A 26270-nucleotide genomic window follows, 5' to 3' on the forward strand; every position below is an offset into this window, starting at 1 on the left:
TGTGATTTGTACTTCAGGGCCACCATAGAAAAAGTTTACTATAACATTTTTTAAAGTTGATTTTGTCTCCATTCCAACACTCTCTCGTCCTCTGACCATCTTCATCCTGTTGTTTAGTCCCGTTACTTTGAGTTTGCTCCAGGAGGAGCAGCAGGAGCAGGGCTGGTCCCTGAACGCTCCTCCCTCTTCCTGAGTGGCTCCTCTACTTTTAAACACCGAGAGCAGCTCCCGGCTCAGATGAGTGAGCTCCGGGGGCCTCCTCTGTTCGGTCTGTGGCTCGAGGTGTGAGGATCCAAACACTGCTGGTCTGTGGTCTGCAGAGGAACCCGAGCGGGAACGAGTCCAGCAGCTCCGCAGCTTCCCACGGACTGATCTCCCTGCAGGGGGCGGGGGTTGCGTGTTTCTTCCAAGGGGTACCACTCATTCCCACACTCCCCCCTCCTCCTCAGTGAGCAGCATCCTGGGCAGGTCCTCTGCTCGCCTCGATCCGGCACCAGGGCTCAGCGGCAGCGGCAGTTCGAAGCCGACCATGCGCCAGAGCAAGAGCCAGTGTCTGCGCCCCCGGCTGTGCGCGCTGGAGAAGGGGGACAACGGCTACGGCTTCCACCTCCACGGGGAGAAAGGTAAGACGGGCCAGTTCATCCGCCTGGTGGAGTCCGACAGCCCGGCGGAGACCTCGGGGCTGCGCGCCGGGGACCGCCTGGTGTTCGTCAACGGGGAGGACGTGGAGACCGAGAGCCACCAGCAGGTCGTGTCCCGGATACGAGCCACCCCGGGCCGCCTGGAGCTCGTCGTGGTGGACCCGGACACGGAGCAGCTGCTGAAGACGCACAACATGAAGTGTCTGAAGGAGTACGTGACCGAGGGGGTCCCGGTGCAGCTCGATGAAGAGGAGGAGGAGGAGGAGGAGGAGGTGGAGAAGGTGGAGGAGGTGGTGAGGGAAGAGGTGGACGGGACGGTTGGCGAGGAGAAGCGGGAGCAAGCGGAGGAAGAGGAGGAGGAGGAGGAGGTAGTTGTGATAGTGGAGGAGCAGCAGCAGCAGGAGGAAGAGGAGGAAGAGGATGTGACACCCAGGGAGTCCACGAAGACAAACGGGGACATCCACGAGCACATCGAGAAGAAGCTGAGCATCAACTCTGAGAAGGTGAGACAAAGTTTCAGATAAAGTTTCCTGTCCCCTCTTCACCTCACTTCCTCCTCCTCCTCCTCCTCCACTTACACTCTTCTGCACAATAACAGCTTTCAAGCACTCACATTGCCAGCCGCTGAATGCATTACACTCTGGAGGTGTTTCCCCGGCAGAGAATAGCGGCTCTGTGCCATGGTCCCCTCTGGAAGCTGCTCCCACATGATGCTGATGCTGCCAGGCTGAGGCCAGGGTCAGAAACAAAACCCCGCCTCTGCTCAAGGTTCATGAAAACACAGAGCTACTCTACTGTTGGTCTAGTTTATCCATTCAAGATGCCCAGGGACAGAGGCGGTGGACTAATGGCAGAAACTTGGACTATGGGCAGAAAAGGTCTCTGGTTCGTCTCTGGTTCGACTCCACGGAGAAACAACAAAAAGACGAACCTGGATTGATCTGTCCAAAAATCCAAGAGGATTCTCCCTACCCTGTCTAGTGCCCCTGAGCAAGGCACCTTACTCCCCCAACATCTGCTCCCCGGGCGCCGTACATGATCACTGCTCTGTGTGTCCTGCACCAGATGGGTTAGAAGCAGAGGTTAAATTTCCCTACAATTGCATGAGTGTGTCTGTGCATGTGTTTGGGATAAATAAATGTATCTTAATATCTTACTCCTCCCTGCAAGTTTTATAATAATAACAGTCATAAACGTTTATTTCAAAAACAAAAACAAGATCCCGTAAACAAAATCTATTAAAACTAGTTTAGATCAGGCATTAAAAGACTTTCCTCTTTATGTTTTAAGCAAGGATTTCAAAACGGATGCCTCATCTCCGAGGATTTCCAGAGTCTCAAGGCCCTGACGGCAAGACTCACCCTCAGGCCTGAACTATATGCATGTTACAGAAAGATTCCAGTCAAGGGAACACCACACTCATACTAAAGGAGATCTAGATTTCAAGATGTCAAGATCGAAACAGAAAAAGTGACGTCACAGTCACCAAGTCTCTCCGCCGATTATTCTCCTGTTGATCCACTGATCACGTTAACAAACGTTCAACTGCCGCGATCTATTATATGTGTTAGGCATCTTGCGTACGCGTCAAGTCAGTTTCCGAGGACGTGCACAAGCTACACACGAGGATATAAGTAAAGCAGCCATCTTGCATACGTGTCCGTGAAGTTGACAGCAAGTATATTCCGACTCTAAACTATTACAATTAGTCTTCTTATAGATCTTAGATTACAGCTTGGAGCACAGGGAGTTAGTAGCTCCGAGATATATAAATCCAGAGCGAGCTTTAAGAGTTATTATAAGAGTCTTAAAATCAATCCCTGATTTCACTGGCAGCCAAAGAAGGGAGGAGAGAATTAGAGCGATAGGAGCCCTACGCCTGGTGCTGGTTAAAATGTGAGCAGCCCAGAAGTTTCAGTCTAAGGTGATGCCCAATAACTTTGTTTCAGTTCCCTCTTTGTAAACTTCATACTTCTGTGTCACCACAGTGTGAAGCAACAAGTGACTTTCAGTTTTTCCCTCGTGTGCAGCTGCTGCGCTCGGCCTCAGAGGGCAAACGGTCCAAAACGTGAAGTCACTGTGTCGTCTGTTGCTGCAGCGAGGCCATGAGGTTAAACATCAAGTCAGCAGCAGTGACATGGCTGCACAACAGACACAGAGAAAAACATACGTGGTGAGAAAACACCAGAGCTAAATGTCTCACATTGTTCAGCACTCCACATCAAAACAACAGGAAATAGTTTAGTGTCATTTAAAAAAAATCCTCCTTAAACGAAATCCCACAAAAATGAGATTCCCAGCCTCTGATCGTTGTCTGTAACACGTTATGGGAACAGACTCGCTCGGCAGTGGCCACTTGTTGCCGTGTCTGTTCCTCTCTCCTGCCAAGCTGTGTGTCTGTGAGCTCACCACCGAGGTTCATTAGAAAGCACTCGAGGAGACGAGGGTCTCTCCAGTCCAGAACATCTGTGCCCCCTCGCTGCTGCATCCTGGATGTTTACCCCTGAGGCTGTTTCTGTACGTGGCTGACCCCCCCCCCCCCGGTACTTTACTGTAAGGTGGGGAGAGGAGCACGGCCGGCAGCGAGCACCAACAAAGAGGAGGAGAAGAACCCAGCTGAGGTTCATTCTCCTCCTTTCTTCCTCCTTTGTGGATCTGTCTCTGTCACTCTGTCCTGTTAGTGCTGGTTAACAGAGCGTCCATCACATCCAGGTGCTGCCTGTCTATCTGTCTGTCTTTCTCAGGCCTGAGACTTGAAGCTTCGTAGGTTTTGTTTGGGTGATGATGTGATACTGGTGCAAGGAGCTGCTGCTGAGCGGTGCACGTTTTTTAGTGAATTCCTGAAACTGAGAGGAGGTCAGAGAGGTCACGACACTTTGAAATAGAAGGTTAAGAGATGTTGAGTCAGGAGAAACTGAAATGGTGTTTTCTGTTAGATTAATGTTGCCTGCCATTTTGGCTTTCAAACTATTTTAATATACCTTAACATCTTGATTATACACATTTCCAAGTTTTAGAGAATAGTTTGAGTTTGAGATTTTCCAGGGAATGATGTATGGATCTATATGGAAAGAAGTCAGGCCCATTATGAGTGTGTGTAGTCTGGTGCAGCTTGATTGAATTGAAGGTTACTGTTGGGCCTCGATGGAGGTTTTATGATCTTCTGAGTTCTAACTTGGTCCATTACAGATTGTCAGTGTGTGAGGAGAAGCCTTCAAATGTCGTCTTCCAGTCCAACAGCCCAGAGATATCAGGTATCAGATCATAAAAGGCTTAGAAACGATTTACAGATGAATTCTCGGTTTGTTCGACTCGATCCTCATCGTGAATATTCTTCTTCTTCTTCTCTCAGACCATTTTATCAGTGATACGTGAAGGACCATCACACATGTAAAGTCTCATATGAACCCAGAGAAAAGCATACACGTCCTGTCTCCTGTCATTACTGAGGACAGTGTTTGACATTTAATCATAAGTTGAGCCTCCCTGCCTCCTTCTTTATATAATGTAATGACAGCGTGCACCTCTCCCCAGTCATGCAGGGCCTCGTGGAAGTTATATGCTTCTGGTATTTAAAAAGAAAAAGACTTTCCTTTTCCCCACAAGCACTTGAGCGCGGCCGGGTTTGGTTGTTTGTCCTCAGAATGTACAGTGATTGTCTCCGTGTTTACCCTCGATGCTCTCCACAGAGGGATTAATGGAGCCGTGGCAGCACGGTTCACACTGGCACACGCAACCACGGGCGAATCAAACGTCGAGACAAACAACAGCCAATGCATTTTCACCCGTTTTCTCAGTTCTTCTTTATCACATAAAGGCTCAGTGTGTTGGAAAAATCTATATTTTAAACACCGGGGGAAGTAACTTGGGGACAGAAGAAGACACAGTCGAGCGGATGAGGGTGTAGATTGGACTCGAGGGACGAGGCTTCCACTCGGCTGTGTCTCTGTGTTCCACTCGGAGGCACTTCAGGGTGTGTTTTGCATTGACTCCAGTCTTTGTGGAATTTTCTCCCTACATCCTGTCCGGCATTCCTGTGCCCGAGTCCTGTGGCCTGGGCCAGTGACACACACACACACAGGCACACACACACACACCCACAAGCTCCCGCAGCACAGACACACACACGGACGGCCTTGCGTTGGTTTAGCCGTCACACTGACGTCTGCACACTGACGCTCTGGCCTCGTCTTTGAAGACACACAAAAGAGGGTTCGAAGAGCGACGCCCCTCTCTGGAAAAAAAACAAGGAGCTGGGCCCAATGTCACCATGGATACGCTGATGTTGTGTGTGTGTGTGAGTGCGTGTGTGTGTAAGTTTGTGCGTGCCATCCATGTGGAGGTTATGCAAGTGCGAGGATGGAGGTAGGCGAAAGTGAGACAGTGCAGGGGAGGTGTGCGAACGTGGATGAGCAGCGATGAAGGTCAGAACGTGGAGCTCGGCCCTGGGAAGAAACTAAGAGCCGCTGACGTCAGCGTGGAACCAAACACACAAAAACACACAATCGGTTCCAAAGGTCGTTGTTTTGTTTACCAGGCAGTAAAATGGTGGACTGCTGCACGTCTGAGATGAGGAGGAAATTTCTTGATGAATTGATTGACAGGCGATTGTTTTGATCGTTGATTCTTCTGATTCCAGCTTCTCAGATCTGAGGATTTGCTTCTTTTTTTTGATTCCATATATATTTATGTTTTTCATATTCCAGAGGTACATTTCATTTACATAATGTCTCTGCACATTTTGATTGTTTTTGGCGTATATGAAGGATACTGAGAAGGGTTTGGGTTGTTTTGGCTAAATTAATCATTTAACTCATTATTGAGTAAGCATATTTATATATTTTATCTATATTTTATTTATTTTCTCTTGTTTAAAGTAAAGTTTTTTATTTATCTATCTATATATTTGTTTTAGCTCTAATAATGAATCAACCAAACAAAATAATAACTGTCAGATGTATTCATTATTTAATAAAAATATGTCTCAGCTTTTGCCCAAATGCTCTAAAGTCCATTAGGTGCAAATACACAGCAATATTATAATAAAAAGTACGAGCATCTCAAACACCAAACACACATTTTAGCAGCTAAAACCAATGTTTTTCCAGCATCCCACTGGGCTTGTTGGTTTATTCTGGCAGTGATTCACTGGGAGAGTGTGAGGGTGAGAAGCTTTTGGGAGTCTTCCTTGTGACTGCAGGCTGCTTACATAAGCCACAGTCTTTAAACACTAATTACAGGAGAGGAGGAACACTTGTGTCAGATGAAATCGACTGTGGCGAGATGAGATGTGATGCGTAGGCACGTCTTTCTGAGAGAGCGTGTGTGTGTGTGTGTGTGTGTGTGTGTGAGACTCTCTGTAAGTGTGTTGATGATTGTGCAGCATCGAGACAGAGGCCTTTTTGTTAGTCCGTCCTCTGTTGGTTATCACTTCTATCCTCTAATCTGCACTCTCACATAAAACCTAGTAATTAAAGAGCTCAAAGCTTGGACTGCGTTCACAACACACACAGACACACAACACACACACGCCTAGCTTTACACAGAGAGCGTGGCATGGGAGTGTTATCCCTGAACAAATCACCTTCATGTGCCGCTGTGTTGTGCGAGGACTCAGTCTGAGTTTGTGTGTATGGTCGAGATTGACAGCGGTATTATTAATGGGTTTGTTTGAGCTGTCCATAGCTCAGTCAAGGCAGTGTGTGTGTGTGTGTGTGTGTGTGTGTGTGTTTGTGTGTGTGTGTGTGTCTGTGTGTCGCCTGAAGCAAACCCTGAACTTAACCATGTGGTTTCACAGTCACAGTCAAAAAGCTTTTCTCCCCAAATGGGCACAACGCTGCAGGAATGATTCAGCCGAGGGTTTGAATACTTGTCTGTTGTTTATGGGACGATTGGGGTCAACTCCCCGTCCATGTGACGTCCTTCTCTGTGCTCTGTCCCTTCTCGTTCTGCAGGGTGGACTTGAGTTTATAATAAATCCATTATCAAACCCACATTGGCCGATATCTGGTGTCGTGACTCCGGGGGGGGCGGTCTGTGGATGTGTCTGTTAATAGAATAAGCGTCTGTGATTATTTGTCATGCGTTGGCGGCACAGATGACCACGCCTGCGTCAGCTATTTGAGCCAGGATGGTCAGGGGTGTGTTTCTGGCCGACTGCTGCCGTTGTCTGTGGGAGTCTTGGACCTGTGCACAGACCCCAGGACATTTGTGCTGATTTCCGGTCATTGTTGTTGGTGGAAGATTACGCCACCCCCCCCCCCCCCCCCCACACACACACCCCCCCAACCCCCAGCTCCCCTGCCTCGTTGTCTCGATCCCCCCTCCTCCCACCACCATTCCGGTGCTAGAGGTCCAGCAGCTCCTTCATCAAGAGTTGCTGGGATGGTTCAATTTGCAGCCACCAGATTAAATCCCGATACACAGCATAAACTCTACACAAGAGACATTAGTGTAATGGTGCGTCACTCCAGCAACAGACAGTGAGTCATGGTCCAAAGTAAACACGATCTCCAGCTGACAGGCGGCTGGTTGTCATTGAAGCCATCTTGACAAAGCCAGGTATTGTTCCGGCGGTGTTTGGGTAATGGAGTGCGTGTCAGTGTGCCAGTCTGACAGGATCAGATACACACACCACCATTCATCCGGTCCTTTCCCCCCATTCGCTTTTTGGCATTTGTTGCATTTGTGTTTGTTCTGCGTGAGTGTTTTTTCCACATGCATGTGCGTGTGTGTGTGTGCTTGTATGTGCGTGAAAGAAAGTTTGGGAGTCACCCTTCCCTTCTCTGCTCTCTGTTGACACTGGACTGTGTGTTTCAAGGGAAATTGCCCACTAGACAAGACCGGGTGGGGAGGGTGGTGGATGTCGAGGGCTTCATTGTGTTTCAACATTTGTGAATGTACGAGTGCAACTTGTTTTCTGACGAATGTTTGATTATGAAACACCGTGTGTACAGAGGAAGTTATTCAATAGTGCAGGGGTGAGTCAACGAAGCAGTTTTATTTTATTCAGAGTGTTTGTTTCGTTTTAATATTCCCACATTCTAGAACATTGAAACTGAATTTCGTGGCATTCTTGCTTTAAAAATGACTTAAATTGATTCTGCAAGTTTTTCCATTTTCCATTAAAAGTTGAATTTTGTCCTTTCACTCCTTTTATATTCAATCTATCCCTAAACTCAGCGAACCCTGGGCGTGTTGCAAAATAAATCACTGTAATATTAATCCAATGGGTATTTGTAAGAGTGTAATGACATTATTTGGCAGGTATTTCATTCCGTCCTAAACATACCCCTTATCTTTTATCCCCAGAATGTTCTCACTTTGAATTTCATACATTAGTATCACTTTGTAAAATTGTGTTGGTATTTTTGCTTCTTCAGCCAAACTCCTCCAGCAGCTTTCACCGGGTCTCGCGGTTGTTGTGTGTCTTATGGGTGTGAATCACAGAGAAACTTGTGATACAATACTATCAGAAAAACATCGCCCAAGATAACACTAGTATCACAGTTACATTTATATTAGTTTCAGTGTTTGGAAAAGCAGTGAGCACAAGGAAGCAGTTTAAAAGGACTCGAGGAAAAACAGTTTAAATTCAGCTAAAGAAATCTAAAGCTACTAAAAAACTAAAACGCAAAACAAAAGTCAATACTGCACATTCTGCAATCTTTCATTTACAACACACTCATAATTATTCTCTATGTGTACAGTTTCTCTACCTGTTCTGCCGTGTAAACACACGGTTTGTTAGAATGTGGGATTGATTCAGGACTCACGCTTTTATAAGAATGTTTTTAGGAGCATATTTGCCTTTATTACTCTTGAGGCAGGAAATGAGGAGAGACGGAAGAGGTGGGGGGGCAGGCAGCGAAGGCCCACGGGCAGACGTGTAGACACTGTGATTACACGGTCAGTGTCTTGAACTCCCGAGGCCTCCAGGACCGTTTGAGCAACGGCAAGTTCATATGTGCCGTCGTTTAAAGGTCAGCCGTAAACCAGCACGAGGAGGGAAACTGCCCGGAGGCTCGACGGTTAGGTCTCAAGAGAAGAAAAGATAAAGTTCTTCCACATCACAAGAGAACATTACGTTCCTCTACTGATCCGACGTGGAAGGTGGCATTGGTGGCACCGTCAAGTCGACTCAGTGACTCTCTCACAAAGTCGCCTCAGTGACGTCAGTTCAAACAACAGCATCACTGTGGCCCAGGTCAGAGGTGGAACCTGAACCCAGTGTGTGTGTGTGTGTGTGTGTGTGTGTGGGTGGTGGGCTTGCTGATGATTGGGTCTTATGGGATGGCTGGACGGAGGCTCCACAATGCCACATTGCGTTTCCCTCTCCATTCTGCTGAAGGTTCACCACCCTGGCCGGACAATGAGCCGGAGGGCCGCGCCCAGCCGGGGGGTTGGGGGGGGGGAAATGAGCCGCTGCAGTCTTCCCTGAAATAGACTCACCCCCTCCTGCTGTTCACCCCCCCTGTGGATGACATTCTTAGGGTAAGACCAAGACGGAGCAGAAAACGTACATTGTTGGTGCGCCTGTTTCCTGAAATGGTTCCATGCTCAGGAAATCTATAGAAAAAGTGAAACCAGTAAACACTGTTAAAGTCAGTATTAACATTTGTGTTGGTCTGCTTGTTAGCAGGATTACACAAAAACTACTAAGCCTATTTTCTTCAATCTTGGTGGAAGGGTGGGATATGAACCTATTATAGTTTGGAGCTGGTTAGATTAAGGTGGTAGATCCTAGGTTCAGGACCTAAACTTATAACAGGGTTAAGGTTGTGCAGATCTCGGATCAGAACATTGTGGCTGAGCTGGAGGGCAAAGCATTCAATTTCCCAATCACTCTGTGTTTCATAACTCAACTGTTGTCGTGAATTCTGGTTCTTTGTACTGGTTTGCACCTTTCTGCTCAAAGGAACCAGTGGAGGTTTGAGTTCTCTGATCAGGATTCCCCCTGGTCGCCTTCCTCTGGAGGTGTTGGCTCATATCAGTGTAAAAATGTTAAAAAAAGAAGATTCTGCCTTGTGAAACTCAACCCTCAGTGTTCAATGATCTCCACTTCCATATTCTGGTTGTTGCCTTCCCCTTTTCCTCTCAATGTATTTTCTTAGACAAACACGTCGGGTGGAGGTGGAGGGACTCGTGTTCGAGGTCGACAGCCTCATGCAGGTCTGCAGAGGGTGGAGGGTCAGGGACAGGAAGACTGGTGGAGGAGATAAAACCTGTTGACTCATTAGTTAGAGATCAGCTCAACAACAACAGGGGATTGAATGAAATCATGATTTTAAAAGCAAAGACGCAACCTGCAGGCTCATTTTCAAAGATCTCCCAGGGAAGGCCAGACCTCCTTCGTGATCAAGACCACACATTTGTTCTTAACTGTGCTCCCGCTGTGATGACTGACATTACTTTTATAATTTCAGGCCACACCCCCCCCCCCCTTGTCCATTGTAATTGGAACCCTCTGCAGAACCTTTCTTTGGTGTCTTTTGTAGAACCAGTTTGTCCCATCCTCAAATGGAAGGGGTGGGGGACAGTGCCGTGCTTTGTTCCCTCCCCTGCCTGCCTCACAGCTGGTTCCATGGTCCAGCTTGAAACCTAACCCCCCCCCCCGTCCTGCCCCAAGAGAGTGGTGCGCTCCGTGCATTCAAGGGGCCAAAACCTGTGGTTAAGAAGGAAACCGGGTTTTACATCAAACATTTATTAAGTCCGTCCTTGAGGCTGTTAATCTCCATCAAACGCTACACATGACAATCACAAGGACCTGGGGGGGGGCAACGCCGTGTCATGTCACTGAGTAACCTCGGTGCCTGGCAGCGTGTCGCCCTGCTGGTTATTCTTTAGGTTGATCAAAGAGGCCGAACTCATGGGAGAGCTGCCCTTGCTTATTAGAACGATGGGGGGGGGGTGGAGTTAGCAGCAGGAGGAGAGAGAGCGAGAGAGAGAGAGAGAGAGAGAGAGAGCGAGAGAGAGACTGCTTTAGATGACATATCTGCAAGCGGAGCTCAGCTGAGTGTGACAGGTCTCAGGTGATGATTGGCAGCACCCTGGAGTTCACTGGACGTTATCACCGGTCAAACGCAGATGTTTGCATAGAGGAGGAATGGCTAAAAAAAAAATATATATATATATATATATAATTTACATAATGAGTAAAGGACATTTTCCGCTTGTGACAACAAAAAGTCGTTGAGTCAGAGACCAGGAGCCGGACAGGGATGAGACAAGCCTCCTGTAATAGATGTCCCACATGTGTGCTTCTGTATTGAGGCCTGTAGTTACACATCAGCTGTCTGGCCAAGCATCGGGGGGAAAATATGAAGTAACTGGCAGACTTAATGCCAGAGCTGCAGCCTCTGGCATCACACACACACACACACACACACACACACACACACACACACACTTTTCCATTCAGAGGCCCGCAGGAGAGCCCAAATCTCCAGTGACTCAGCGAGAAACTGGTAAACATGATGGATGGTTATTATGGGAGATAAAAGTGTTGATTTAATTCTCCCAGAAGAGCCTGAGATGATGCTCATCCATCAATGAGGCTCACCTGTCGCTTTGGCTCCGGGGCACAGAATGATGAACCTGTCTGTCTGCACTCTGTCGGGGGGGAAAGGTTGACCTAAACGCTGATATTTAATAAACCTCAGTCGCTAGCGGCGCGGCACTGGATGGTTATACCAGTCTGTCTGTCATCATACCAGTTTGATTCAGACGGTAATATCTCAGGAGCTACTGGTTGAGTTACCATGAAGTCTTGTTCTCCAGAGGATGAATCCTATTGGTCAACATCAGATAGTGAAGACGGAAAACATTAAAACTAACATTTAATCTGCACTATGCTGGCAGCTCAACAAATGAGTATTGATTAATGGATATAAGCAGTAGTTAGCATTATCATCCCTGACCAGTTCTATACAATTTGCTTTTTATTCATATCTACATAAATAACAGCATGTAAGAAAAGGACTCTAGGATTAAGCATTACATTTTAAAAATAGGTAAGAACTTTGCTGAGAAACCTAGAATCCAGAAGGTAACATCCTTGGGGACAACATGTGATTTAAGGAGCTGCAGTTTGGTCAGTGAGCGTGTTAGTTGAACTCTGCCTCCGGATCTTATCTCTTATTGGTTAACGCTGGTACCAGAGGAAAAACCACAAGCTCTTGATTGGGAACCAGCGATAAACTTTGTGTCTTTCAAAACACTGAAGAGAAAATGAAAGCAGCAGGTGCAGGGAGTTTTTGTGAGTGAGAAGTGAGAAGTGTGTTTTGAGAATATTAAAATGGACCCTGGTGTTGTTCTGGAATGATTAGTATTCAAAGCAACTGCTTATTTTTAGTCTCCAGAATCTGTGCAGAGGAGGAAGAAACCACTCTGGTGCATTCACTGCCTGAACGATGGTGAATCTTAATGAACTGTTTAACAGCAGAGACTTGAGAGGGACGTTGGTTCAATGGACTTTTTGTCTCCGTGGGATTAAACGTGATTCAGCTTTACTTTCGACTGTGTTCACTTCATTTGGCTTCTCCGGTGTCACTTGGTGTCATCCCAGGTTGTGTTAATAGTGCGTCAGTAATGGAGGCTGCTGTTGGTTGAACATTAACACAAGTGGATACAAAGCAGTTGTTGACTCAACTGCTAAACTCAACATTGCACAATGAAAACACAGTGAAAACTGAGTTCGAAGGCAAAGAATCAAAGACGGACTTTTCACCCAGTATGAACAATGAGATCACGCTACACACACACACACACACACACAGTACATGACAATCACACAACCATGAAGTTGCATTGAAGAATGAAGAATAGATACTGAGGTGTAAAAAAATCCTCTACAAACTATCCCTTTAATAAGTACTTTTCACTCTCATCTGGCATTTAAAATACATAATAGTAATAATGATGATTGGAATAACAAACAATAACACTAATAATAACAACAATAATAATTATTAGTTACAGCCATATTATATTTTTGTCTCATGTGCGTTTTATATAGGGTTAGGGTTAGGGTTTGTGTGTTTCTAGGTTCTATCCATAAACTTTTTCAACCTCCATGTTCCACCTCCTCCTCCCTCGTTCCCTCCCTCTTTCACTATCATCTCTATAGAGAGATTAAAATATATTTTTATTTAGACTTGACAAAACCTCCTCCTCTACATGCTAAGTAATGTAAATGTGCTTTCTCATGACAGAGGACGTACATGTCCGCGTGTCCTGGCCACGTTTTTCTCTGTGTATTGATTTCCCTCTCGGGTCAAGAGGTTGAGTGAGCGCAGAGGGAAGCGAACCGAGGGAAGATGTGTCAACACTTCCTGTTCAACACTTCCCTCATATCAGGGAAAGTTTGTGTCAACGAGCGAGTGTGTTGATCTCCGAAAGCTGTTTTTCTGAGTCGAGAGGAACTTTTCAACCAATAGAATAAGTGAGAAATAGGAATGACAGGAGTTCCACACCATGTGTTTTGTCACGTTATTCAATATCCATGAATTTTTCTCTGGGAAATATGTGAAAATGTTGAAAAATGTAAAATATTTCACTATATTAAAAGAAAAAATACTTCCGGCGTCTTTCTCCTGATCTGGATTTGGGGCTTGGTTCTCTCCCTGTATTGAATCCCTCCACCAAGTTACGTGTCAACCCGTCCAGCAGTTTTGTGTATTCCTGCAAACTAACAAACAACCAACAAACGCAGATGAAAATGAAAACAGAAACCTCCTCGTGGAGGTAATAAAAGGTCTGAGGAGACCTATAACAATGTTAAAGCTGACCTCAGACCAAGACCAAGCCCTGCCTGAGGCAAATAGGTTCTTATTTTCTTAGTGTAAATTAGAGAACACGGATTTGTGCTTATCATTTTGTTTGAGCCACGTAACCTCAGCTGATTGGAGGAGTCGTGAATTCAGTCTGTAATTTACAGAGCGTCCCAACCGAATGTTCTCTGGTTTTAATGGGACCAGTGTTTCTGCAGCTGTAGCGTTACTGGCAGAAGTTATCCACACGTTTTTCGATGCTGTTGGCAAGAAATAGGAGTGGCACGCAGCAGGGACATATGCACACACACACACACACACACACACACACACACACACACACACACACGTACACACACAAGCATTTGAGAAGCAGTGGTTCTCCTCATGGCTTGTGTGTGTTCAGCAGATTCCACAGATTTCAGAGCCGCGTGGAGATTCTTCAGCCTCCTGTCCTCTCCAGACACAGACCCTCCTCTGTTGTCGCTGCCAGCACCTCCCTCGCCCTCTCTCCCAGCACAGGGACGCCCAACAGCAGCCAGAGCGACAACATCGACAAGAAAACCACCTTGCAATTCTTATTGTGTTGACTCCCAAAAAGTGAAGCCAAAAGCTGTGTCATAATTCAGGGGCTGCATTCCCAGTTTGTCCCGCCCTTAAAGCCATCGCCTAACATCAAAGCTACATGTGCCCCGTTAGTCGTTCGGTTGAGTTCTTACATCTCAAAGTTTTCCCCCTTGCTTGCTGCTGCCGTCACCTCAATGAAAACCAGTTTGTCACAGAAGCGCCGTTGGGACCAGTTTAGGTTTTGACCCAATCGATCTTCAAGTCGAGTCACACAGCGGATCTGTCTCAATCGCCACCTGGTGGTCACATATCCAGGTGCTTCACAGACAGAAGTTAGTTCTTGGTGGACTTGGCAGCGGGCTGGTGAGGTGTTGGCTCAGATACACAATACGGTGGAGGGACCATCAGTCACTGCTGGTGTCAGGTTGTAAATGAGAGTAAATGTGGAGTCAGACAATCTCGGTTATTATAACTTCCAGAGTTTATTTATGTCCTGAAGTGGATGCAGTCAATCAATCAGTCTCCTGCCAAAGTTTGTCATGTGACTCATTCAAGCTTATTTATCGACGGTCATTGTCTTTGGACGTGTTCAGTGGACAGAGGGCGTTGGACCAGCCGCAATCTGATGTGGAGGGAGCGGCAGGTCGGTCACGCTGACTAGCGAAGTCTCCGGTTCTCTCGTGTATGTCGATGCATGTTTCGACCTCTGTGATGACAAAGCCATGCTAAATGCTAAATAAAGCTGCTGCTTCATCCCCGCAGCGGAAGGGAGGTTCTGGGATCGAGCCGGAGTTTTTTCCTGGATGACAATACGGCTCTAACTCTTCCTGCCATCCCCGATTGGGACTGGACGGGGCGTGGGGAGGTGGTCAGAGGTCAACGCCCAGCTCCCATTGTCCTCGCTGGAGCCTGGAGCGAGCACGGCTACGGACCACACCGGAACCGGTCCCTTCCTCTACAACCCCCCCCTCCCCAAATTCTCCACAAACCGTTTACCAGCACTCCTCCAATCACATGCCTCCAAGACCCTCTTCCTTCCTGGGGAGCAGCGGTCGGAGTCACGAGGAGTCCAGCAGCCGCTTTGCTTCGCTCACGATTGGTTAAAAACACACAGCACCACACATCAGCATGCAGCAGCCACCTGCATGTTCAACCTCGGCCTCATATTCATGGTTAACGATTCACAGGAGCTCTCCGTCATCTTCGTGCCTCTCGTTCTCCCCGCGCAGACTCACATGGTGGAGGGATTTTTTTGGGGGTTTTGAAAAACGCTAGCAACTTTGTCAAATGTCCCAAACATCACATTAACATACCTGCTCTGTCTTGTGTGGCGTCTTTCAGGAGGTGTGCACCGACCTGCGGCCGCGGCTGTGTGTGATCCAGAGAGCTTCTAACGGATATGGCTTCAACCTGCACAGCGAGCGGGCGCGGCCGGGCCAGTACATCCGAGCTGTGGATGAGGACTCTCCAGCAGAGAGGGCAGGCGTGCTGGCCAAGGACAGAATAGTACAGGTACTTTAATGAGGTCAACGCTGCAGCACTGACAGACCAGGCAGGGCTTTGAGTCAGTAGGAAGAGAGACAGATAATTGGTTCTGGGGAGGATTTTTTCTAGTCTAGAGGACTTTGCACAGAGCTCCATATCCTGCTCGTATATAAAAAGCATGTATTTAAATTAAACCAAGCGATATAGAAGTAGATATAGATATTGAAACCGACACAAGGGCGTAAAAACATTCAGATTCAAATTTATTGCTCAATATATATGCAAACATTTGGCAAAGATTCGTAAGACGTCGTTATCAAATCTTTACAATAAAGAACTAAAACTGAGCCTTATTATTTTATAGTTTATCCATAAATTTTATTATAAATAACTTTAAATAAAAAAATAATAATATTACCAATAATATAGAACTTGAAATTAAGAAAATAAATGTAAATTTGTTCACATAAAAACATATAAACATACATTTACATTTTTGCTTCATTGTTTATTCTGTAACCTCTCACTATCAGTAAATGCAAAAACAAATGTGTGGCTTTATTGACCAACTAAGAAATCGTTTTAAGGAAGTTAGACAAAGGTTAGTCTCTATAAGAAGAAACTGGTTATTATTATTGAAAAATATCCATGCAAATCAGATATCCTGATTAGTCTGCCATGCTTCCTCTCTAGACAGCCCGTGGTATTTCTTCGTTGGGATAAATTTAGAGAAGAATGGAGTGACGTGTAGTCAGGCCTCAGCCGTTCTGTGAAGTACGTTTACCGTCTCAGAGAAAAACAGGAGAATGGATTTTAAAATAATTTATAAAATAGTCACACATGCCTTGAGTTTAATGTTTATTTTAAACGTGTGGCTGCAGGCAAGGTTTGGTATTTACATCTGTTTCATCCTTACCCGTACCTAGATATCACGATGTTGTTATATGATAATAAATACAAATGATCTGAGGTCTGGTGCTCACACTGTACTCAGCAAGTGTTTGGGTCAAGTGTGCTCAGAGGAATGTGATGTGAACTAACAGCCGCTGTGTGTGGGGTCTTAAAACCGACCAGTAGCTGTCACTGCACGCGGCCTCACACTCGACCAATCTGCTTTCTAACTGGTCTGGGGTCTGATCTGCCCACACCTGTACAGGGTAGACTGGTTTAAACAACAGACAAATAAATAGACACTAAAATATACTCGAGTGAAAATACAACATTATCTTTTCTACTTGAGTAAAAGTAAGAAAGTACTTGTTTTTAAAAGGACTCTACTGCATCATTATTATTGAGTCTTTTGGTGTTTGCTTCGTCACCAGTGATGCTGCCGCTGCAGGAGGCGGGGTCTAATCTTACCTGCCCACTCTGATTGGATCAGTGGACCAATTCCCCTCTAATTATTTGAAAATATATAAAAACAATGTGAGCATGTCCTGCAATGCATAATGAAAACACAGCTGCTGATACAAAAAAAGTAAATCTACTTAGTGTACAGATACATGAAAAATTTACTTACATACAGTAACTAAGTAAATGTACTCTGTTGTGAAATAGTGACGTTTTCTCATTTTAAACCTGGAGGTTGTTTGGCTGCTCACAATAAATTAATGTCCAGCAAATATTTTCAAAGTTTGATAAAAGTTTAAAAAAATGTTTAACATAAGAAGTTCTTCTCCATTAATTCCAGAACATTCTGGCTGTAGGTGTGAGGGATTGGATCTTTTTCGGTCCCACACAGATCCCGTGTCAGTGCTTTCACTCTCCACAGATTCTCTGTGGTTACTAAACACACAACCAACCTCTCCCACCGCTATCGAGTCGGCAGAAGCAGAAGAGACTCACAATGAGCATCTCTGACTCATTCTGTGTTTTTTTAAAACACATGATCAAACCGGACTATCACACACAACTCCTTTTCGCTTCCTACCTGAATGACATTTCACCCCCCCCCCCCCCACCACCACCAGCACGTGACTGCGAGCCACGAAGAATCTGAGAGGGGGATGAGGACCGAGGGATTAAAAAGGAGTTTCAGGCCTGTGTCAGAGTCTTGTGGGGGGGGGGGGGTTCAGTCCCCCAGAGGGCCCCAGACAGCCGCGCCACCCACTGGGGAGCAGGGCTTTGTGGGGAGCGGACGACCATTGTTACCACTGTTACTGGCCAAGCGGCTATTGTCCAGCTTCCTCTGTGGGGCTGGCTTAGATGTGCCGGTCCGCCCTATGACCTAAACACACACACACACACACACACACACACACACACACACACATACACACATACACAAATACACACACCCTTCGAGACATTTCTTACATGCTTTCCCATGGCGATTTAATCCCACAACACTCATCTGGTCCGGGATGGAGCCGACATGTTGCTGTGCACATGAAAGTAGCTGTTACACTGTCGGTGAAATACCAGGAGAGATTTTAAACCTGAAGGGTAAAACAAGAGTCGACCACTGAGTCCTAAATGTTGGTTTTGCAGGTTACTGTTTGAAAGTCAGTGTGTGTGTGTTTGTGTGTTTGGGAGTACATGCATACGTGTATTTGTGTGTGGACACTGGACACACAGGATTTCCTGCCCTGGAGCCTCTGGCAGACAAAGTGATAATGTTGAGAAAGAACTCCTGACAGTGATGGAACAGTGTGTTCACTTCTCTGTGGGAACAAAGACAAAAAAACAACAGTGACCCTTTCAAAGGATTTCCAGCTATGCCACAATTTTTCTAAAAAACCCTAATTCCACCATTTCCTCTCCTCCTCCTCCTCAGGTGAACGGCATGATGGTGGAGGGGAAGACGCACTCACAAGTTGTGGCCGCCATCAAAGCCGGCGGGAACGAGACCCGGCTGCTGCTGGTGGACGCCGACACAGACGCCTTTTTCAAGAGGTGCAGAGTAACCCCCACCGTGGACCACCTGACCGGTGAGAGGACGCACACACCGTCACTCAGAGGAAGTTACTCTCAAACCGGAGTTACTGTTTCAAAAAGCATCTCCGTGTGATGCCTCTGCTTTCTCCTCTCCTCCTTTATTTCTTCTAGTCTTTCTATTTTTCTGTCTTCATCCTGCTTTCTTTCTCCGCCAAGAACCACAGACAGACTGAGCCAGACTGAGGCACTTCCTGCCCCTTTTCCATCATGTGATAACAAGTTGTACTCTAGGGTCTTAAATAAGTTGGAGCTGAAAGTCCCAGGGAATGCACAGTAAAGGGACAAACAGATACACAACTCAAATTGTAATCTTTCTGTTTTCTTCTCCACACAATGATCCCATGGGAATCCCATTAAGGGGTCGGTGTTCAGTGCTTTGCTCAAGGGCCGCCTGACATAACACAGGTCCTGGCATATCCACCAAACCCCCCAGGGGGAGCTCGAGTACAGTGTGAGATTGGGTTTGACCCTTCGCCGCTGGGCAGCTGATCCTCAGGCAGGTGGTGTGTGCGCCTGTGCTCGGGCCAAATGTCTCGAGTGCCACCGTGCATGGAGAAATAAAAACATGGGCGGGGCACGAAGGCGTACTCTAGTAAAGAACCTTAAATTCTACTTAAAGGTCCCATCTCAAATAGAAAGTCTAGTTCCATGTCTTTAAATTACAGATCTTTTAGGTGATAGAGAGAAAGTATCACATCTCTCAGTCCACAGAGAAATGTACACAGCAAAGGTACAAGCCTCCTCCTTTTCTGTAAATCTATTAATTTCTCTTTTTCCTTTCCTTGCTTCCTCTGATTGTTGGATTAAGTTTTTCTTGCTGCTGTAAAATGTCCCGATTGTATCAGTCCTGTGGTTTTATTAGTTCCACTTGGACTGAAAAGGAAAAGCAGCTTGTTTTATGACCTGGTGTTTGTGGAAACCTGCTTTGTCACAGTCCAGGAACAATATCCACCGCCTGGAGTTGAAGCTCTGGAAAAAAAAGGATAAGCTTCTTCGTAGCTGCTGCTCCGGCAAAGCACATTTGGCACACTTTACCATTTTGCCAGTCCAGCCAAAGGGTCCAGCATCACTGTTCATGGTCACGATGATCTAAGTTCCTGAGCCTCTCCTTTGATTGGCTGTTGAGATGCGAAGCTACATCTGAAACCACAGATTTAGCTTTGTTTGGTTGTCAGAACTGAAAGTGTCAGATTTGGGACCTTCAGGTTCACTCCTGGAGAATCTGCACTTCTGTTTTCCACCTCTGTAGTCAGATGTGTTAGAGACCAGAGGGATTCCAGTGACGTGTTTCCCAGGTAACTGCCTGCACTTCACATGCTGCCCACTCAGAGGGCACCTGCCTACACCGACTCTCCGACTTGCACACACACACACACACACACACACACACACACACACACACACACACATGCACGCAGCCTTTGTTTGGTTTCCAAGGCGCTCACTCAAAGTGGCCTCTCAGGCTGGAGCAGGAGCCGTGATGGAACCTGGAGAGGCTCCTCTCAGAGTCAGTGGCACACACACACACACACACACACACACACACACACACGCACACATACACACACACACAAAATCACAAACACACACACTGCAAAGACCAGAGGAGGAGTCGATCTCAGATTAACTTGGAAAGAGCAGCTGCTATTTGCCATAATAGCTCATTATCATCTATAAACACTTTTCTTTGGAGGATCACACACAGGGATGGAAGGTAAGGGATGAGCCCGACCCCTGGGACCAGAGTTTGTGTCAAACCCGAGGTCAGATATCAAACTGCAGATATGTGATCGGCAGAAGGCCTCAAGCTTCATGGGAGAAGGTGGAGGAGGGGGAGGTGGAGTCAGGAGCAGCATCTCATGCAGGATGATCCACGTGTGAATAATAGATGATGTGCTCGTACCTGCGCTATGTAATAGAGCAGGTGTCGGTGGAATGAAAGGTGAGCTGCAGGGAAAACTCTGGATCCAGGAGCTCTGTGCTCTGATGGTGCAGGACGGCAGGTGTCGTGACACAGGGAGGAGCAGGGAGGAGCAGGGAGACGCTGATGCCCACAGACGGAGAGAGACAGAAAGAGTTTTATTTTCCGCAGACTGATTGTTGTGTCGTTTTCATGCCTGCAGGTCCGCTGCCAGAGCCTGTCACTAATGGAGGAATGGAGGAGAAGGTAAGCAAACTCACCGCAGACACAGTGCCATGGTTTGATTTGGAAATCGGCTTCAGAGCGAAGCCGTGAGTGGGATTTAGAAGTTTGAAGTGTGCTGGGAGCTGTCGGCCTCCCACAGCGACCACTTCCCTCCTCACCGAAGGAGCCTCTCCTTCCTGGCAGAGCCGAGCACAACAACAGTTCAGCCTCCTGCTTTGAATCGCTCCTCGTGCAGAGTCACAGACGCTGGCCCAGCAGGCCAAGGTCGAACTGCGTCTGAAAGTAACACGCTGCATTTTTTCTCTTGGTGTGGCTGGTGAAGTGAGTTATTCATCACGCAGACGTGTACTGAGAACACTTTCCTGTGATTGTCTGAACGCTCTGGTGTTCATTGTGCGGCGCGGTGCAGAAAACCCCACCCAGCTGCAACGCCAGTAACTCTGCCTTATTTAAAGGGACCAAGGACAGAGAGCAAATACACAAAACCCTTATTATTCAATCAATAAAGTCGCTCATCAATAAATCGTTGAATTTAAGAATAAAAGATGAATGGAGAATGGAAACGCCAACACCGCTGCAGAGAAGAAATGCTAAGCTAACGTAGGAATAGTGTGAAAAGTAACAAAACGCATAAGAATACAAACTTGATTATGACTTTGTGGACAAAGGTCAAGAAAACCAGAAGGGAAGACATTTTCACAAACCAGTTGAGGGGCCTGCAAAAAGTTTATCACCTCCCAGGTAACGTTTTAGAAACTGTTTCTTCTTCAGACAAAATACAAACGAAGAGATACATATATATATATGTGTGTGTGTATAAAAGTTAAAACATTTTCTATTTTTTTATGGGGTGTAGTCACGTGACCTATCAGGTGTCCTCCTGGTGCAGGTGTATCTTTAGTGTCTCTACCTGATTATTATCCATCTTCTCATCAAACTTTATCCCAGAAAGAGACAAATCTGTTTTACAACCCGAACGTTTGTGGATTCCAAGAAGAACAGATTGTGTGTGTGTGTGTGTGTGTTCTCCTTAGTGGTCACTGGGGGCATCAGAGGAATGCTTTCTGGGGGTTTCTCATGTTACCTGAGTGTCTTGTTCTCTGGACTTTTATGTAAATCAGTCTTAATAAGATCAGATAATGCCAGACTTGTATCCAGACGCCAGGACGCAATCTAAAAGAAACTCCTTCTCCAGATACACAAAGTCACCCCAGCTCTCCATTACCCAGGTTGAGGAGTTGAGAGGGAGGAGGGAGGAGGGAAGTGAGAGGTCAGGCTGTGGTCGTCTGTGAGGGGAGAGATGTGGTTTTTCTGGAGGTTCTCATCAGAAGACCGAGAACAGAGAACCCGTTGAACGGTTTGATGAGTAATTCAACACAAACAGAAGCAGGAAGTTTCTCAACGAGTCTTTAAACTGATTCTACGACCCTCCTAAGAAAAACATGACAACTAGATTCCCACAGATTCACTGAGGTCCTCCTGCTCCTGCTTCACAGGCACTAAATCCAATGTTTACTCACTTGAAGTTTTATATAGACTTCAATAAACAGATTGTTGTTTACTTTAAACTTCTAGGAGAAAGTTCCTATCGAGAAACTTCTCACTAGAACAAAGTCAAATCAAATCCAAGACTGCCCCCCTGTGGAGAAGTATGTTACTGCACCAAGTCAGGAAAGAAGCATTTTCCTTTCCCCCCATTTGAACTTGAGCCTTTTGCTTTAGGGCGATGAAAAAATATCAATAATGTATATATTGATATATATCTCATTTACTGGTGGAAAATGTCCCAGCTCTGCCAGTTACATGTGATAAAGTGATGCTGACGAGCGTCTGTGTCCCCAGGTGAACGGCAGACGGCCCAACGGGGCAGAGAGGGACTCCAAGCTGTCCATCAGTCCTTCTCCGTCCAGCGCCTCCTCCAACACCTCCCTCACTACCCTGCCCGCAAACACCCCACCTGAGGTACATCCCATAAACAAACACTACAGCACAATAATCATATGCAGTATAAAAACACACAAGATGCAGCATGTTTGTTGAGATGTTGAACGTTGTGTTGTGTGCGTCTCGTCCTCCAGGGTTTGGTGACCGGTGCCATCCCGGCTCTCAACCTGAGTCTGCAGCAGGTCAAAGAGCTCGCCCACCAGAAACGAGCCAACAAGAAAGCGCCCCCTATGGACTGGACCAAGAAAAATGAACTCTTCAGCAACCTATAATGTGCCTGACGCCACCTGACACACACACACACACACACACACATACAAACTTACATACACACACTGATATTTTTTATCAGAGCGATTCTTACATTTTTTATTTTTATTTTAAAGAAATTAAAGGAGCAGTTTAACTATTGGCAACAGATACAATTCAGGCCATTCTGTAAAATATAGTATATTCTTCTTATTACTCTCAATGTTATTATAACCCAGATATTATCGTTTGCTACTAACAATGAAAGATGCATATGCCAATGAAAGAGACCTGGACCACGGTGAGAGTGTGTATGTGTGTGTGTGTGCATGTCGCTATTTATGCCCTGTGAATATGTTTCCTCGCTTTCTCTCTCTCTCTCTCTCTCCCTCTTTCTCTGTGTGTTTGGACCCTGACCTCTGACCTCTGACCCCTGATCTGATGCCTGATTCAAACGAATGGTGCCACGTTTAATGACCGGCTCCTCGACTTAAACATTTAAAAACATTAAAGGATCAGACACATTTGATAAAACTAGACAATCATACATCTCTTATTCTGCCACCTGTCGGTTTAGGGATCAAACCTGTGACGGGAAAACTGAGATTTTACCATTTGAGTCGATTTTATTTACGCTAATTACATTTTTTCTAACATGTAAGGTGTTTTCAGAATCATTTGTAATTTTTTTACTGATGGGTTTAAACTGGAAAGAACTACATTTTAAAGTAGGTTATTCTATCGTGTATATAACATATATCATGTATATTTTTCACTCTATGAAATGAAAGTGGTTTCAGTTGAATCCTGGGTTGCTCCAATGCCATTAAATCCACCTCTCATCTTCACGTTGTCTGAATCCCTGATATTTCATCTTCTGAATAAATGTGAACTACCGTCTATAATGAGTAACTTATACCGTCCTCACTTTGTTGTCACTGGGACACACACATTTTTTAGCGCATGGAAGATTGTTATTGCTCTCTGAGAGATTTTTTTTCCTATCAATGTCTTAAAAAGAAGAATTGTGTAACTTTTCCATCACAGAGTTTCTACGTCTCACTGGATTTTGTGCATTGGACCAATTTTGAGAAAGTGTATAATTCGGAAATTGGAATACATGAAGAGATATTTTGCAGCTTGTGTGAGCGATTTGTATTCTGTAATAAATCAGTCATCACAACATCATGATCCTGTTGCTTTTTATTCTGGTGTTTTAGCTATTTAGACTTTAAACCAGCAAACTGGCTGATTCAATAAAGTTCTGTGTTCTTTCCCTAGGTTAAACAAATTCAATTTATTAGGTTTGTAAAAATAATCCTCTGCAATTCTGTGAAACTTGTTTATTCATCCGAACTTCATTAATGTAAAACGTTCATCTAAATATCAACCAGCTGGAAAGTAGCCTGAAAAACATTACAATCCATTTTGACCCGTAATCTACTGACACTCTTTGTGTAATTGTCCACATGTGATCAGAGCCCAGGGTTTGTCCTCAGCCTGTGTCCATGTGTTTTGTGTCGTGTGTGTGCTCCTCCTCTTGTCTCCTCCGACGTGTTGCTCTGTCTCCAGCAGCTGTCTCTCACTAATGACCTCGACCTTTCTGCTCCTTCCAGCCCTGCCGTCGTTATCACAGTTCACTGTCACACTCTCTCCGTCTCCGCGGGACCGTTAACCTAATTGGACTTTGACGGACATCAGAGTTAAATGGGGGTAAAATGGTGGACTCGGCAGAGACGGATGAGAATAATAATGAGGATGATGATGATCATAGCTGTTGAATTATAGCCACATCCTTATGGAGCTTTTCACTCTGGTAAAGATACAACAGGGGTTTGATGAAGATAGAAGTCGTGAGGATGAGGAGCAAGCTGGTTCACATGGTAGCTGCACAGGAGATGGTATTGATCTTCTCATCCAACCCTCTGCAGCAAATAGAATCAAAGCTGCATTGGAAAAAATACTTGAAGCCAATTTAGTTAATCTGCCCAAATGGGGGGAAATTTGTCCTCTGCTTTTGACCCATCTGGTGAACACAGCAGGACACACAGAGCAGTGGTCAGCCATGCATGGTGCCCGGGGAACAGATGTTGGGGGAGTAAGGTGCCTTGCTCAGGGGCACTTAGAAAGTGGGTGGACAGATCCAGGTGTTGTCCATGTTTTTGGTTGTCACTCCCTGGAGTCGAACCAGAGACCATCCAGTCTGATTTTCTGCCCATAGGCCAATTTGTACTGCCACTAGTTCATCGCCCCTCCGAAGGATGTCAAGAGGCGCAGAAGACACAGCTTTACACAGTGCTACACCAAAGCACTGTGTTACACAATCACACTGCACTACACACTGCACCACACCACTTGGCTCAGCTTGCACCAGGTTCTCTGCATTTTAACTCACAGGACACTTGTAAAGCATTTCTTTGAACAAACTTTATTCTAAACATCACACTGGGGTTTGGAGAACAGCAGTGTGGCTGTTCGGTCAGGTGTTTTCATCCTGCAGGTTGGAGGAAAATTAGCAGAAATAGGGAGATTGCTGCCCTCTTACCCACATGTGATGATGTCATAATAAAACACCATTATTACAATATTAATATTGGCCGATTGGGCGACAAACAGCATGTGCAGTTCTATGTTTCACTATGTTTCTCATCCCATCTCCAGCTGGTGTATCAATCCTCTGACACTTCAACGTTGCATCTGTCCTCTCGTCCACATTAGCCCACTGAACCGTGATAAGGACGCTGACGCCGTGAAGGAGGACGGGGGACGATGACGTTGATAATTAAGATGATGAAGGGCAGGTGCGGGTTGTGCGATGGACCTTCACAGCTTAGGCGCAAACACAGCCTGTTGCCGGGCAACCGTGTCCACCAGGGGGTCCTTGTAAGGCCTGGAGTCGGGGGGGAGACGAGAGGGGTTGACACAACTCTACCTTCAAACCCCACAGCGTGCTAAGAATAGACCAGGGGTGTGTGTGTGTGAGAGTATGTGTGTGTGTGTGTGTGCGCGTGTGTGTGTGTGCGTGTGCGTGTGTGTGTGTGTGTGTGTGTGTGTGTGTGTGTGTGTGTGTGTGTGTGTGTGTGTAAAGCACAGTGGAGAAAATGACGGACAAAAACAGAGATACATGGAATAAGTGACATCAAGTGTATTGAGGAGGATGGAGCAGTTTTTTTTTTTGTTGGGGGGGAGTACAAGAAGCCGTGAGGCACGAGACAAAGTGAGAAGCACCGGCTGAGCGTTGTGCGTTGTGCGTTGTGCGTTGTGCGTTGTGCGTTGTGCATTGTGCGGCTGTAACTCGAGCTTTTTTCTATCTGTCTTCTCCGAGAAAGCTTCATCCCCTTCTGCCTTACTCTCCTCATCCACACAGACACACACACGCCATCTCCTTTTTTTAAAATACCCAAGGACAATCCTCACTATTAATAGGAAGTGTTGTCAACTGGCTCCGGAGAAATGGGACCTTCTGTTCAGCTAACTATTTGTTGCGGCCCTTTGTAGCCGCGACCCCTAACCACTGTCAATTACATCCAT

The 26270-nt window shown here is 46.0% G+C and overlaps 1 protein-coding gene across 2 annotated transcripts; it reads left to right on the plus strand.

Annotated features, from left to right (window-relative positions):
• The first annotated feature begins 201 nt into the window (after window positions 1–201).
• nherf1b (NHERF family PDZ scaffold protein 1b) lies at window positions 202–23930 on the plus strand. Of its 2 annotated transcripts, XM_062407263.1 has the most exons (6): window positions 208–1144; window positions 15320–15490; window positions 18240–18393; window positions 20524–20567; window positions 22389–22508; window positions 22625–23930. In XM_062407263.1, the coding sequence occupies exons 1-6, from the start codon at window positions 530–532 to the stop codon at window positions 22760–22762; spliced, it is 1242 nt and encodes a 413-aa protein (XP_062263247.1). In that variant the 5' UTR covers window positions 208–529; the 3' UTR covers window positions 22763–23930. The 2 variants fall into 2 exon arrangements, with proteins under 2 accessions (XP_062263248.1, XP_062263247.1); XM_062407264.1 differs by lacking the exon at window positions 15320–15490 and having other exon boundaries at window positions 202–1144.
• Window positions 23931–26270: the final 2340 nt, after the last annotated feature.

This window comes from Platichthys flesus, chromosome 16 (assembly GCF_949316205.1).
Source record: "Platichthys flesus chromosome 16, fPlaFle2.1, whole genome shotgun sequence".
NCBI lineage: Eukaryota > Metazoa > Chordata > Actinopteri > Pleuronectiformes > Pleuronectidae > Platichthys > Platichthys flesus.

Bases quoted from the DNA above. Each gene is read 5' to 3' on its own strand.
- nherf1b (XM_062407263.1), top strand. From the start codon at position 530: ATGCGCCAGAGCAAGAGCCAGTGTCTGCGCCCCCGGCTGTGCGCGCTG. The intron at 18,394-20,523 runs GTGAGAGGACGC...TCATGCCTGCAG, and splicing joins CACCGTGGACCACCTGACCG to GTCCGCTGCCAGAGCCTGTC. The intron at 20,568-22,388 runs GTAAGCAAACTC...CTGTGTCCCCAG, and splicing joins ATGGAGGAATGGAGGAGAAG to GTGAACGGCAGACGGCCCAA.